Source organism: Elephas maximus, chromosome 10, assembly GCF_024166365.1.
Source record: "Elephas maximus indicus isolate mEleMax1 chromosome 10, mEleMax1 primary haplotype, whole genome shotgun sequence".
In the NCBI taxonomy this organism is placed as follows: domain Eukaryota; kingdom Metazoa; phylum Chordata; class Mammalia; order Proboscidea; family Elephantidae; genus Elephas; species Elephas maximus.
The window spans coordinates 64,704,526-64,719,928 of record NC_064828.1 but is presented as its reverse complement, the minus strand read 5'-3'; the positions used below and the strand labels follow the sequence as shown (position 1 = coordinate 64,719,928).

Sequence of the window (15,403 nt, the reverse complement as noted above, 5' to 3'; positions counted from 1 at the left end):
GGTCCATTACATTGATGACATGCTGATTGGATCTTGTAAGGAAGAAACATCAGTAATTCTGGACTTATTGGTAAAATATTTGCATGCTAGAGGGTAGGAAATTAACACTACAAAAATTCAGGCACCCTCCACCTCAGTGAAATTTCTAAGGGTCCAGTGGTGTGGGGCATGTTGACATATTCCTTCTAAAGTGAAGGATAAGCTACTGCATCTGGCTCCTCACAACTAAAAAGAAGGCACAACGCCTAGTGGTCCCCTTTGGATTTTGGAGGCAACATATTCCTCATGTAGGTGTGCTATTCCAGTCAATTTATCAAGTGACTGAAAAAGCTAGTTTTGAGTGGGGCCCAGAGCAGGAGAAGGCTCTGCGGTAGGTTCAGGCTGTGATTCAGGCTGCTCTGCCACTTGGGCCATATGATCCAGCTGATCCAGTGGTGCTTGAAGTGTCAGTGTCAAATAGAGATGCTATTTGGAGTCTTTGGCAGGCCTCTATTGGTGAGTCACAGAGCAGACCCTTAGGATTTTGGAGCAAAGCCCTGCCATCCTCTGCAGATATCTACTCTCCTTTTGAGAAACAGCATTTGGCTTGTTACTGGGCCTTAGTAGAGACTGAACTCTTAACCATGGAACACCAAGTCACCATGTGGCCTGAGCTACCCATCATGAACTTCCCACAGAGTCATAAAGTTGAATGTGCACAGCAGTACTCCATCATTAAATAGAAGTGGCATATGTGAAATTGGGTCGAGCAGGACCTGAAGGCACAAGTTGCATGAGGAAGTGGCCCAAATGCCTATGGTCTCTACTCCTGTCACATTACCTTCCGTCTCCCAGTCTGTACCTATGGCCTCATGGGGAGTTCCTTATGGTCGGTTGACTGAAAAAGAGGAAACTCGTGCCTAGTTTACAGATGGTTCTGCACAATATGTAGGCACCACTTGAAAGTGGACAGTGACAGCACTACAGCCCCTTTCTGGGACCTCCATGAAGGACAGTGGTGAAGGGGAATCCTTCCAATGGGCAGAACTTCAAGCTGTGCACCTGGTTGTTCACTTTGCTTGGAAGGAGAAATGGCCAGATGTGTGATTGTATACTGATTCATGGGCTGTGGCCAGTGGTTTGCCTGGATGGTTGGGACTTGGAAGGAAATGATTGGAAAATTAGAGACAAGGATTTGTGGGGAAGAGATATGTGGATAGACCTCTCAGAATGGGCCAAAGAAGTGAAGATATTTGTGTCTCAAGTGAATGCTCACCAAAGGGTGACCTGAGCAGAGGATGATTTTAACAATCAAGTGGATAGGATAATGTGTTCTCTGAAAGCCATTCATCCTCTTTCCCCAGCCACTCATGTCATTGCTCAATGGGCTTGTTAACAAAGTGTTCATGGTGGTGGGGATGGAGGTTATGCATGGGCCCAGCAACCTGAACTTCTACTCACCAAGGCTGACTTGGCTACAGCCACTACTGAGTGTCCAGTCTGCCAGCAGCAGAGATCAACACTGAGTCTCCCTGATATGGCACCATTCCTCACGGTGATCAGCCAGCAGCCTGGTGGCAAGTTGATTACATTGGACCACTTCCATCATGGAAATGGCAGTGTTTTGCTCTTACTGGAATAGACACTTGTCTGGGTGCATATTTGCCTTCCCTGCACGCAGTGCTTCTGCCAAGACTACCATACGTGGACTTACAGAATGTCTTATCCACCTTCATGGTATCCTACACAACATTGCTTTGGATCAAGAGACTCACTTCACAGCAAATGAAGTGAAGCAATGGTCCCATGCTCATGGAATTCACTGATCTTACCATGTTCCCCATCATCCTGAAGCAGCTGACTTGATAGAATGATGTAATGGCCTTCTAAAGATACAATTATGGTGCCAGCTAGGTGGCAGTACCTTGCAGGGTTGGGCAGTGTTCTCCAGGGACTGTATATGCTCTAAACCAGCATCCAGTATATGGTGATGTTTCTCCCATAGCTGAGATTCATGGGTCCAGGAATCAATGGGTGGAAATGGAAGTGGCACCACTCACTGTTAACCCTGGTGACCCACTCACAAGATTTTTGCTTCCTGTCACTGCGGTCTTATGATCTGCAGGTCTTGTGGTGTTAGCTCCAAAGGGAAGAATGCTCCCACCTGGAAACACATCACTGATTCCACTGAACTGGAAGGTAAGAATGCCACCTGGCCACTTTGGGCTCCTTATACCTCTGAATCAACAGGCAAGGAAGGGAGTTACCATACTGGCCAGTGTGATTAATCCTGATTACCAAGAAGAAATCGGATTGATATTACATAATGGAGGTAAAGAAGAGTGTGTCTGGAATGCAGGAGATCCTTATGGCGTCTCTTAGTATTACCATGCCCTGTGATTAAAGTCGATGGAAAACTATAGCAACCCAGTTCCAGCATGACTACTAATGGTCCAGACCCTTCAGGAATGAAGGTTTGGGTCACCCCACCATGCAAAGAACCAAGACCAGCTGAGGTGCTTGCTGAGGGCAAAGGAAATATGGAATCAGTGGTGGAAGAAGGTAGTTCTAAATACCAGTTACAGCCACATGACTAGTTGCAGAAATTAGGACTGTAATTGTTATGAGTATTTCTGCTTTGTATGTGTATTTGTTGTATCATGTTAGGGGCAAGTATGCCTTTATAGTTGCCTTTATTCAGAGATTATGTATGGTTTGAGGAGATGTGTACAGGTGCCAAGTTGACAAGGAATGGACTGTAATGGTTAAGGTTGTGTGTCAACTTGCCTGGGCCATCATCCTCACTGATCTGATAGTTGTATGATGGTGTAATCACTTCCATGATGAGATTTGATATTATGTGATCACCTCTATGATGGGATTTGCTGTCAGTAGCCAGTCAGTTGAAAGGAAGTTTCCTTGGGGGTGTGGCCTGCATGGAATATATAAGTGGACTTTCTGGCGTGACTTATTGGCTTTTGCTGGCTCTAGATCCTGCAGCTCAGTCCTGTTTATCTGATCTCCAGTTCTTGGGATTTGAGCTAGCAGCTTACCTGTGGTCTTGCCTGCTAATCTTTGAGATTTATTGATCTTCACAGCCTGTGAACAATAGCGCTGCTCTCCAACCTGCTGATCTTGGGTTCGCCGGCCCCTGTGGCAATGTGCATCAGGAGAATCCTGACCCAGGGAGTTGGCACGTTCCAGCCTCTACAACCGCATGAGCCATTTTCTTGATATAAATCTCTCTCTCTGTATATATTTGTGTGCTTTACTGGTTTTGCTTCTCTAGAGAACCCAGCCTAAGACAGGTGGTAAATGTGGCATAAAAATTTCATTTTAATGAACTTAGATGATAAATCACCAGGTAAATAATGCCTGAATCTGAAATACACAATAATTAACTACATAAGCAAAAATGTATCCAAAGCTGTCACACACTTAGACGTATTTGTTAGGAAATATGTTGATGATGACCTTGTGTTTGATTATTTCACTCAACATAATATTTTCAAGGTTCATTCATGTCATGGGTATCATAACTTCATTTCTCTTTATGGCTAAATTATATTCCATTGTATGTATGTACCACATTTTGTTTATCCATTAATCTGTTGATGGAGACTTGGGTTCTTTCCACCTTTTGGCTTTTGTGAATAATACTGCAGTGAACATTGGTGTACAAGTGCCCGTTTGAGTCTCCACTTTTCAAGTCTTTTGGGTATATAGCTGGAAGTGGAATTGCTGAGTTATATAGCAGTTATATGTTTAACTTTGTGAGGAACTACCAAATCGTTTTTCATAGCAGGTGCACCATTTTACATTCCCACCAGCAATACACAAGGGTTCCAATTTTTCCACATACTTGTCAACACTTGTTTGTTTCCATTTTGCTGATAGCCATCCTCATGGGTGTGAAGTGGTATCTCATTGTGGTTTTGTTTTGTATTTCCCTAATGACTAAATGACCTTGAGAAAGTTTTCATGTGCCTCTTGGCGATTTGTATACCTTCTTTGGAGAAATGCCTTTTCAAGTCCTTTGACCATTTTTAAATTGGGTTGTTTTCTTTTTGTTGTTGAGTTGTAGGAGGTCTTTATATATTCTGGATAGTAAACCATTATCATACATATGATTCCCAAATAGTTTCTCCAGTTCTGCAGGTTGTCTCTTCATGTCATTGGTAAAGTCCTTTGATGCACAAAAGTTTTTGATGAAGTCCAGCTTATTTGTTTTCTTTTTTCGTTGCTTGTACATTTGGAATCACATGTGAAAACCCTTCGTCAAAAATAAAGTATTGAAGCATTGTGTTGTTTGTTGGAAGGTGCCATTGAATTGGTTCCAACTCAGAGCAACCCTGTGTTCAGCAGAACAAAACACTGCCCGGTCCTGTGCCATCTTCACGATTGTTGCTGTGTTTGAGCCCATTGTTGCAGCCACTATGTTAGTACATCTCATTGAGGGTATTCCTCTTTTTCTCTAAACCTCCACTTTACCAAGCATGATATCCTTCTCCAGTGACTGGTCCCGCCTGATAACACGTCCAAAGTACTTGAGACAAAGTCTTGCCATCCTCGCTTCTGAGGAACATTCTGGCTATAGTTCTGTTCTGGCAGCCCATGGTATATTCAATATTCATCACCAATGCCGTAATTCAAAGGCATCAACTCTTCTTTGGTCTTCCCTTATTCATCGTCCAACTTTCACATCCATATGAGGCAATTGAAAATTTCATGGCTTGGGTCAGGCACACCTTAGTCCTCAAGGTGACATCTTTGCTTTTTAACATTAAAGGGGTCTTTTGTAGTAGGTTTGTCCAGTACAATACGTCGTTTGATTTCTTGACTGCTGCTTCAATAGTTGTTGATTGTGGACCCAAGTAAAATGAAATCCTTGACAACTTCAGTCTTGTCCATTTATCATGATGTTGCTTATTGGTCTAGTTGTGAGGATTTTTGTTTTCTTTATGTTGAGGTATAACCCGTACTGAAGGCTGTATTCTTTGTTCTTCATCAGTGAGTGCTTTTCACTTTCACCAAGCAAGATTGCGTCATCTACATATTGCAGGTTGTTCATAAGTCTTCCTCTAATCCTAATGCCCCATTCTTTATATAGACCAACTTCTTGGATTATTTTCCAGCATACAGATGGAATAAGTATGGTGAAAGGATAGATAACCCTGATACATACCTTTTCTGATTTTAAACTGCACAGTATCCCCTCATTGTATTTGAACAACTGCCTCTTAGTCGATGTACAGTTTCCACATGAGCCCTATTAAGTGTTTGGGAATTCCCATTCTTCCCAATGTTATCCATAATTTGTTATGATTCACACAGTTGAATGCCTTTGCATAGTCAGTAAAATACAGGTAAACATCTTTCTGATATTTTCTGCTTTCAGCCATGATCCATGTGACATCAGCAATGATATCTCTCATTCCACATCCTCTTCTGAATCCAGCTTGAATTTCTGGCAGTTTCCTATCGATGTACTGCTGCAACCATTTTTGAATTTTCTTATCCCTCTGTTTTCTTCTATGTGTTTTATGGTTTTAGTTCTTATTTTTAAATTGTTGATCCATTTCTAGTTAATTTTCATATATGGCATGAAGTATGGGGCCAACTTCATTCTTTTTCCTGTAGTAATAATCTCGGAGTCACAGCACCATTTGTTGAAGCAACTGTTCTTTTTCCATTGACTGGAATTGGCACTCTTTGATAACCTTTAATTTTGATTCTCCTTAGCCTCTCAGTAGCATTCAACACTGTTGACAACACCATTCCTTCTTAAAATTCTCTCCTCCTCTGGTTTTTCCAATTCAGTTCTCTCCAAATACTCCTTCAACCCTCTGACCACTCATAATCTTATTTAGTTTCTAGAATCACAGCCTCAACCCTTTTTTCTTCTTTTCATACAGCCTCTCTTTGGCAAAGAAATTTTATCCATACCCAAAACTTTTGGTATCACTACCAGCTTTTGATTCCTAAATCTGATTTTTAAAACCTTAACTTCTAAACTCACATACCTCTTTGCTTTTCCTTTCTAATATACATAGGAAAGAGCAGTGCCCATCATTGGTCTTTCTTTCTACATATTCATATGCCAGTTAGCCATCTTTTTATAAAGAGACATAATTAGGTTGCCCATCTGGTTTTCCTCTTGCATACCTAAGTCTGTAAGTGAATAATTTCATTTGTTTTCTGTAAGTGAATACAAATCAGCACAAAGCTGGTTCCTAGGAAGTAGATATCAGGTATATCTCTGCTTTCTAACTTTTTCACTGTCTCTGACACCAGCTGGTCCCTTCCCCACAGTACTCTTTCTCTGCCGAGTAATTTGCTGCAACATTACACAGAACTCGCTATACTTATGGTTATGTGGTTTATTAGGGTAAAGGATACAACTCAGAAGAACTCAGGATACAAACCAAAACCAAACCAAACCCGCTGCCATCAAGTTGATTCTGACTCGTAACGACCCTATAGGGCAGAGTAGAACTGCCCTATAGTTTCTAAGGAATGCCTGGTGGATTCGAACTGCTGACCTTTTGGTTAAGCAGCCGTAACACTTAACCACTGCACCACCAGGGCTTCCTCAGGATACAAACAGGTAGGAATAACATGATACGATTCAGGAGCAACTCAAGAGCAACAGGAATTGATACTCAGGCGAGGTTTGGAAAGGTCCTCAAAGCACAGGGCATGTCCTTCCTGAGGATCCTTTCTCTCCAGGATTCTCTCCTTCAGAAAGCTTCATTGAGTCTTAGTGTTTTGGGTTTTTATCAGCCAGTCCATATAGTCATTATTGGTTACGAGGTGGGCTTCTAATCATTAATAAACCTCAGGTGTGGCTAACGTAGCCCAACCAAGGGTTATTTCACAAAGGCTAGGGACAAAGGCCAGACTACTCAAGGTAAAGTAACTCTCAACCCTACAGTCTGGCATACTTGACTTTCATTGTTTCCAGGACATTATATAGCTCTCCGCCTCTCCTCATGCTGTTCCCTGTGTCTGGAATCCCTGCTCAACCATACTTTTATCCCATATCTAAGACCCATCTCAAATATAGGAAAAAAAAAAAGAAGAAATAATAAATGAATAGATGCAAAGGGCAAGGTCTGGGAGGTTTTCCAGTATGGAGCTTCCATGTTCCAAAAAGGAATGTGCAGCTACTCTTTCAAATGCATGAAGGTCTTTCACCAACTAGTAAGCCCATGGAGCTTCCTTGTCCAGAGCCTTTATTGAAGATCTCATTACATAATCCAAACTCTAGCCCCTCTCGCCTGAGATCGGTTGGTATCATGAGGTAACCATAAAGTATTATGTGGTGGGTCTTTCTCGCCCAGTTCCCTCCTCCCCCACATCACCACAAGTAGTGTGTTAGGTGGATGTGGTCTGGAGTCTTTATCAAAGACACTTAAAATTCCAAGGTTTCTTTTTAGAGATTATGTCTTAGGAATCGAGGGGAAAGACAAAATTCTTTGGGTAAAATTAATGTAAAACCCATAGTCAGTATACTAAAACCTTTACTTAAATTAAAATGTGTTTGAATTACATTTTACAAATTAAAATTGCATGAGTGATTTGAACATTATTTTCTGTTTTATGCGTCATCATTTCCTTCCCTCCGCCACTTTTTTTTGTCTTTTGCTTTTAACAGCCGGAAATCACTGTGGAAAATCTCCCCAATTATTTACGACTTCAGAAACCATTACTTATTTTGTTTAGTGATGGCAGTATAAATCATAAGTATGAAGAAGTAATATTGACACTGATAAAACAGAAACACTTAGATTCACTTACCCCTTGCTGGTTAAATCTGTAAGTATATTTTTAATTTTAGAAGAGGTAAATAATTAGTATTACATTTTCACTAGGAAGTGAAACTGTAACTCAGCCTTCGAAGTTCATGTTATGTATATGTCATCATGGTATTTTAGTAACTAAATTCCCTAAGATGGTCCGAGATAACCTTGCTTTAGATTGAATTCTGTTCTATAATAAAATTTTTAAAGTAATATTTTTCTTCTGATTTTAAAAGTGATTGATGTTCACTAAGGAAAATTTGGCAAATATAGAAAAGTAAACATTGTTATATTTTGTTATTTTCCTTTAGTCCCTTTTTTTATACTTCTCTAATTTCAAATTCCAGTCTATAGTAGCACAGATATTGGTGCACTGACCAGTGATACTCCTGGTATATTTTCTAGATGCATGGTTTGTGTTATGTTTACATCTGTGAGCACAGTTTGCATATACATACTATCCCTTGTTTAGATTTATCAGATGGAACACATTTATGTTTTATCTTTTACTCATTAGGAAAATAACAAAAAATGAGGGTGAGTGGGGCATACATTTTTGCTGCAAAGAGTTTCATTAAGAGTATACCTACTACCTCAGGCAAAATTTTTCCAGTAATTATCACTGTAGTTATGTCAGAGTAAGGTACATAATGTGGAATATACTGCATTAGAAAAACTGTGTATCTTTAACTTATTAACTCATGGTTTTCTTGTATGAAAATAATTGTTATAAGCTCTTTTGATCTGAAACTAAGCTCCCCCTCTCTTTTTTTGAGGAAAGAAAGATAGGTTTGTAAACATTAGAAACATTTATAAAATAAGCATTTTCCATTCATAAAATGGAAACAAAGGTTGTATCTTATATTTATATAACCACTGAATTTTTGAGCTGACGTGATCAGATATTTGGCTTAACTTTGGAAGGAACCTGTTGACTGTGTGAAGCCTAAATTAACAAGCCTTTGGAATATACCTATTTCATTTTTTTACTTAAAACTTAAAACTGTCATTGGCTATCTTTTTTTTCCTTATGAAAGAAACACAGGGCATGATGTTAAAAGGAAACTGTTGAAGAATCTGATTACTAAATACACAGTTATAGACCTCTTGGTTTTCAAAACATCTTTTTATAAAATCAACTTACACTGTAAGAATGACACTATGTTTAAAGTTTAATGTTATACACTATTAATATTATTTTGATATAGAATATTAACACATTCACTTGTTCCATTTTGTAGGAAGAATACTCCTGTGGGGAGAGGAATCCTGCGGGCATATTTTGACCCTCTGCCTCCCCTTCCACTTCTTGTTTTGGTGAATCTGCATTCAGGTGGCCAAGTATTTGCATTTCCTTCAGACCAGTCTATAACTGAACAAAACCTTTTATTGTGGCTTAAGAAATTAGAAGCAGGACTAGAAAGCCATATCAGTAAGTTTTCTCCTTTAATACACATAGTTCTATCTTTTGTTCTGTGGATTTTAAACTTGAATCACAGATAATGAGTCCTTGGAAACTCTATGGGGCAGTTCTACGTTGTCCTATAGGGTCGCTATGAGTCGGAATCGACTCGACGGCACTGAGTCTGGGTTAGAAAGAATTAAATTATAATGATGTTTGTAAGTGTACTAATTATTGGTATACTGATAATACTGTCCATAGGTCATTCTCTGACTGTGAGGGCGGAAGTACAAGGCCTTGATCTGAGACAGTCAGCTTCCTTCTCTGGAATTTTTGTTCATTGGTTGCTTATAAAGATTACCTGTGCATTTAAATATGTTTTTTTGTAATTTATCCATTTTTTTATTTTCTAGTTGTTACAGTGGGACCATTGGCCTACCTAAGCATAAGTCCTTCATGATATTTTTATAAGATTGAAATTGTAGGTTTCACAGGACAATTTTCATATAGCTTTTTTATAGGCATGCTGTGGCCACAGCAGAGTTCTTCTCAAACTGAGCCTCTTTTAAAACAAGGGTATGTGTGTGCTGTGGAAAACACAGTGAACTTAAAAGTCAGAAACCTGATCTCAGGATCCAGCCTCCTTGATCACTAACTGTTGCCTTAGGGAAGACGCTAAGCCTTTCTTAGTTTCTTCCTTTACAACTGTAAAATGGGATTAGCATTTTCTACTCTAAATATAAAGAGACCTGGTTGCACAGTGGTTAAGTGCTTGGCTGCTAAAAAGAAGGTTGGCAATTTAAAACCACCAGCTACTCCGCAGGAGAAAGATGTGACAGACTGCTTCCATAAAGATTATAGTCTTGGAAATCCTATGGGGCAGTTCTGTTCTGTTCTATAGGGTCGCTATAAGTTGGGAAGGACTCGTCAGCAACAGTTTTTTTGTTTAACCTGGATCAGGCAGTACTAATCTGAAGCATCAGTTGCTGGAGGCTGCCAATGTACTGAGTGCCAGGACTTTGTATAATTGAATCTGAGTTAACCCATTGCCATTGATTTGATTCCAACTCAATGGTGACCCTATAGGACAGACTAGAACTGCCCCATAGGGTTTTCAAGGCTGTAAACTTTACGGAAGCAGACTGACACATCTTTCTTCTTCTGAGTTGGCTGGTGGGTTCGAACCACTAACTTTTAGGTTAGCAGCTGAGTGCTTAACCACTGCACCACCAGGGCTCCCTAAGCTGAGTAAAGAAATTATATAACAATAAAGAGTACAGAGATTACACATATACATATGCAATGTTTTGTTTGAACTTTAATCAATCCAGAATATTGCAATTTATATAAATTTCCTAAGCTTTTAAAGATATTTATTTGATTTATGAAGAGATGCCAAAGTTTGTATTTTATGAACATTTATTGGTTTTCTTTTCTTTTTTTATTACCATGTAGCAGTATATAGACTTTTTCATGGGAGTTTATTTTTAAAAGGTTTATTTTGCACATTTCCTTATATAGTTTATTTTTCAGAATAGCATTTTAAATGTTTTTGTTAGGTGCTGTCGAGTCGGCTCTGACTCCTAGCGACTCTGTGTACCACAGAACGAAACACTGCCCAGTTCTGCGCCATCCTTAAAATCATTGTTATGCTTAAGCCCGTTGTTGCAGTCACTGTGTCAATCCATCTTGTTGAGGGTCTTCCTCTTTTCTGCTGACCCTGTGCTTTACCAACCATGATGTCCTTCTCCAGGGACTGATTCCTCCTGACAACATGTCTAAAGTATGTGAGACACAGTCTCACCATCCTTGTTTCTAAGGAGCATGCTGGTTGTACTTCTTCCAAGGCAGATCTGTTTGTTCTTTTGGCATTCCATGGTATGTTCAGCATTCTTTGCCAACACCACAATTCAAAGGCGTCAATTCTTCTTTGGTCTTCCTTGTTCATTGTCCAGCTTTCACATGCATATGATGCTACTGAAAATACCATGGCTTGGGTCAGACACACTTAAGTCTTCAAGGTGACATCTTTACTTTTCAACACTTTAAAGAGATCCTTTGCAGTAGATTTGCCCAATGTAATATGTCTTTTGATTTCCTGACTGCTGCTTCCATGGGTGTTGATTAGCATTTTAAATGGACCAACTAAATTCTAAAACTGTTTTGTAAAATCTGTCTACTAAATTGAGAACTAAAATCTATCTACTAAATTGAGAAAAGTTAGCTTTTAGTTAGTTTTATATATATATATATATAAAATATATATGTAATTGGTTTTAATCAATTTTCCTATTCTAATGACCAGTATTTTTAAATAATGTTATGATTCACTTCTGTGAAGTTAATTTGAGAGAAGCAATCTAATCCCTATCTATGTTTATTTGACCCATAGCAATTTTTAATTATTCCTTATGTATAATTATTTTTATAAAATGATTTTTTTCATAATGTACAAAGGACATTAATCAAACTCTTCAAATAATGTACAAAGGACATTAATCAAACTCTTCAAAAATACCAATATGTTTTAAAATGTAAGAAGATACTTGTCTAAATAACACAATAATAATGTATCCTTCAAAATTTTTTTTCTAGAATGATTCATAAATACTTGCTGTTCATTAAAGCAAGATAAGCAACAGACATATCAAGTTTCTTTTTGACAATGAATAAAAATAATTTTACTTTGTTTAGATAAGTGAAACTTATAAAGCCTTCATTACTACAAATAAAGTCTTTCAAAATAAAACATTATCTAGTTTATTCATGTGATTATTTTATAGCTGTTAATGTTTTACCCTTGATTCTGCCTTCCAGGAATTCTGCCTGCTGAGGAATGGAAACCTCCTCTTCCAGCTTATGATTTTCTAAGTATGATGGATGATGCAACATCTCCACATCCCACTAGGAAAGCTCCTGAGTGTATGAAAGAAACTGATGTGCAGGAGAATGACAAGGAACAACATGAAGATAAATCAACAGCCAGAAAAGAACCAGTTGAAACATTGAGAATAAAGCACTGGAGTAGGAGTAATTGGTTTAAAGAAGCAGAAAAATCGTTTAGGCATGATAAAGAGTTATGATGTTCAAAAGTGAGCTGATTTCATTGTGCTGTGGGAAGCTTTCCAAAGTTTTATTGGCCTATTTGATATACTTAAGAATTTACTGCTTTAAAGAATAATAATATTGGAAGTGTCTAGATTGGTGTTGTCCAATAGAAATATAATGCAAACCACATGTGTAATTTATATTTTTCTAGTAGCCACATTAATGAAAAAGGTAAAAAGAAACAGGTGAAATTATGTCACCTAATAATTATATCAAATATTATGATCTCAAAATGTAATCAATGTGTAAAAATTGAGATATTTCACATTTTTTTTTGCAACAAGTCTTCAAAATCTGGTGTGTATTTTATAGGTACTGCACATCTCAGTTCAGACTTGCCACATTTCAAGTGCTCAGTAGCCACATGTGTCTAGCGACTACTGTATTGGATAGCTCAGCTCTAGACAAAAACGGATATAATTAATTTAACATAGTTCTAGTCATGATATGTATTTGAATTAAGATTAAAATGTAACTCCAGCTTAATCACAGTTAACAGGGGAGTCATACAGCTAGTAGTTGTATTTGTTTTGTTAAACTTGGATGTTAAAAATAGTGTTTCTTAACCAGGGGAACATTTTACCCCCAGGGGACATTTGGCAAAGTCTGGAGACATTTTTGGTAGTCATGACTAGGGGACTGCTATTGGCATCTAGTGGGTAGAGGCAAGGGGTGCTGCTGAACATCTTACAATGCATAGAACAGTCCACCACAACAAAAAATTATCTGGCCCAAAATGTCAATAGGGCTAAGGTTGAGAAACCCCATATTAAACTAACCTATACCCAAATGGGATCCTTAAATTTTCTGATTCTGCTTAATTATCATGTTTGAGAAAAAAAATCTTAGATTAAAGATAAATATTAGATGGTCTTATCCTGATTATTAGCTGGACACAGTCTTATCTTTTCTTATAAATTTATTTTTATTTTCAAAAAGTGGTGAGAAGTAAACCTAAAAAGGACTCAGAGTTTCCTGTATATATATTTAAGAGACTCTTAAAACATTCTCGTTACTACAATTTATATCACTAAATTTCACATTGAATAGTAATTAAGCATTCTGCTATCCTCACAAAAGAGAGGCTCCCTCATATATATCATGTCTGAAATCTAGCCTTATAAGCTTGGGCAACTCAGTTGGTCTCCTTAGGCCATAGGGCCTCATTTATAAAATGAGAGGGCTAGACTAGCTAAAAAATTAACTTTTCATTCAAGAAGCACTCTTATTAGACTGACCTGTTTGTAGCGGTTGTTTGTCTCATTCTCCTGTGTGCATTTTTTGAGACATTTATTAAGAACATTCTTCTTGGTGCGCCACTGTATTTCCCCTTGTAATATCTACTTGGAGTATCTTGTTCTCAAAGTTTTCTCCACATACTGTTACCTAATACAACATTTATAACTGGAATTAAAAAAGTAAAAAATGGCTAAATTTCAATAAATACATGTGATATAGGCCATTTCATTGTAACATAGGCCATTTGCTACTCTTAGCATCCCCATTTCCAGTTTTTCTCCTACAGTTCATATTTCAGTTAGCTCTCACTTGTTTTTATTTTTAACACGTAGAAGATATGAGAATGAACTTTACATATAGTTTTTAGTTATAAAACATCAGCCTAGCCATTAGAAAATGCTAGTGAACACACAAGCACATAGAAACATGAAATTCATTAGTCATTGGACCATGGCCAGCAATTTTGACAGTTATCAATATATATGTGTGTGTTTTAAAAATAATTTAAAATGTCTGGATTTCAGGCTACTTCCTAAAGCTTCCTTTGGTTTCTATCATGCAGTTGGACCACTTACCCTATATCAGTTAGGTGTCTTTGGTTGCAGGTGACAGACATTCAACTTTGGCTAACTATAGCAAAATGGGAATACTGAGTAATTCACAGAATTAGAGGAAAGTTTAAACCAGCCTGTGAAAAGACAGGAACCAAATATGTTCAGGGATCTGTGCAGCAGGAACTATTAGCCCAGTGCTGAATCAATTCCAGCTGTTTTTTTCTATCCTTTGTCAAGACTCAGGGAGTCCCAGGAAAGTTGGTTAGGGGAAGAAGAAGCACCCAATGGGCAGCCCTAACAAGACATCCACAATGTAGAAGAGATTAATCTCACAAAAGAAATCTAGATTTTGTTTACCAGAAAAAGAATGAATTTTGGGAAGTATACAAAACAGAAATAGAAAACCCATGAGCCCTCGAGACATCACTTGCTGTTCTGTCTTTTGTATCCTCTTCAGGTTTTTCTGCCACATCCTCCCATCCGTTTTTGAGAGTCCCGAAAGCTCTCACTGTACCCTCAAATGGTTCTAATTTTCCTGTGTGTTCCCCTGATCCCCTATAAGAGTTGATGGCCAGTGCACATGTATGGTCTGTGTAACATCTCATTCCTTCTGAATCAAACTCTTTGACCCTTTCCTTCCTCACTTAGGCTAGACAGTAAACATCTTTGGTCCACTGCTTCCAGGCCTTATGATGAAATATTCCATGAACTGTTTTTCAAAATTTCTGGAATTCATCAATCTTATGCTTCCTTTAAAAGCTAATTAAACATGTGTAAGCCCTGCTGTCAAAGGGCGGCTCAAGAACACAAAGTAAAGTATTATAGTGACATGTGCAAAGAGCTGGAAATGGAAAGTCATAAGGGAAGAACATGCTCGGTGTTTCTCAAGCTGAAAGAACTGAAGAAAAAATTCAAGCCTCGAGTTGCAGTAGTAAAGGTTTCTATGGGGAAAATATTAAATGACACAGGAAGTATCAAAAGAAGATGGAAGGAATACACAGAGTCATTATACCAAAAAGAATTAGTCAACATTCAGCCATTTCAAGAAGTAGCATATGATCAGGAACCGATGGTACTGAAGGAAGAAGTCCAAGCTGCTCTGAAGGCATTGGTGAAAAACAAGGCTCTAGGAATTGATGGAATATCAATTGAGATGTTTCAACAAACAGATGCAGCGCTGAAGGTGCTCACTCGTCTATACCAAGAAATATGGAAGACAGCTTCCTGGCCAACTGACTGGAAGAGATCCATATTTATGCCTATTCCCAAGAAAGGTGATCCAACCGAATGTGGAAATTATAGAACAATATCATTAATAT

At 38.2% G+C, this 15,403-nt stretch overlaps 1 protein-coding gene across 3 annotated transcripts in view; it reads left to right on the top strand.

Moving 5' to 3' along the window:
- Positions 1 to 12,468, top strand: part of TXNDC16 (thioredoxin domain containing 16) — a 130,828-nt gene extending 118,360 nt beyond the window's left edge. For all 3 annotated transcript variants that reach the window (XM_049897806.1, XM_049897804.1, XM_049897805.1), the window contains 3 exons: positions 7,637 to 7,797; positions 9,023 to 9,213; positions 12,001 to 12,468. In XM_049897806.1, the coding sequence (XP_049753763.1) occupies positions 7,637 to 7,797; positions 9,023 to 9,213; positions 12,001 to 12,266 (618 nt within the window). In that variant the 3' untranslated portion in view covers positions 12,267 to 12,468. The remainder of the gene's footprint in view (positions 1 to 7,636; positions 7,798 to 9,022; positions 9,214 to 12,000) is intronic.
- The last annotated feature ends 2,935 nt before the right edge of the window (positions 12,469 to 15,403 follow it).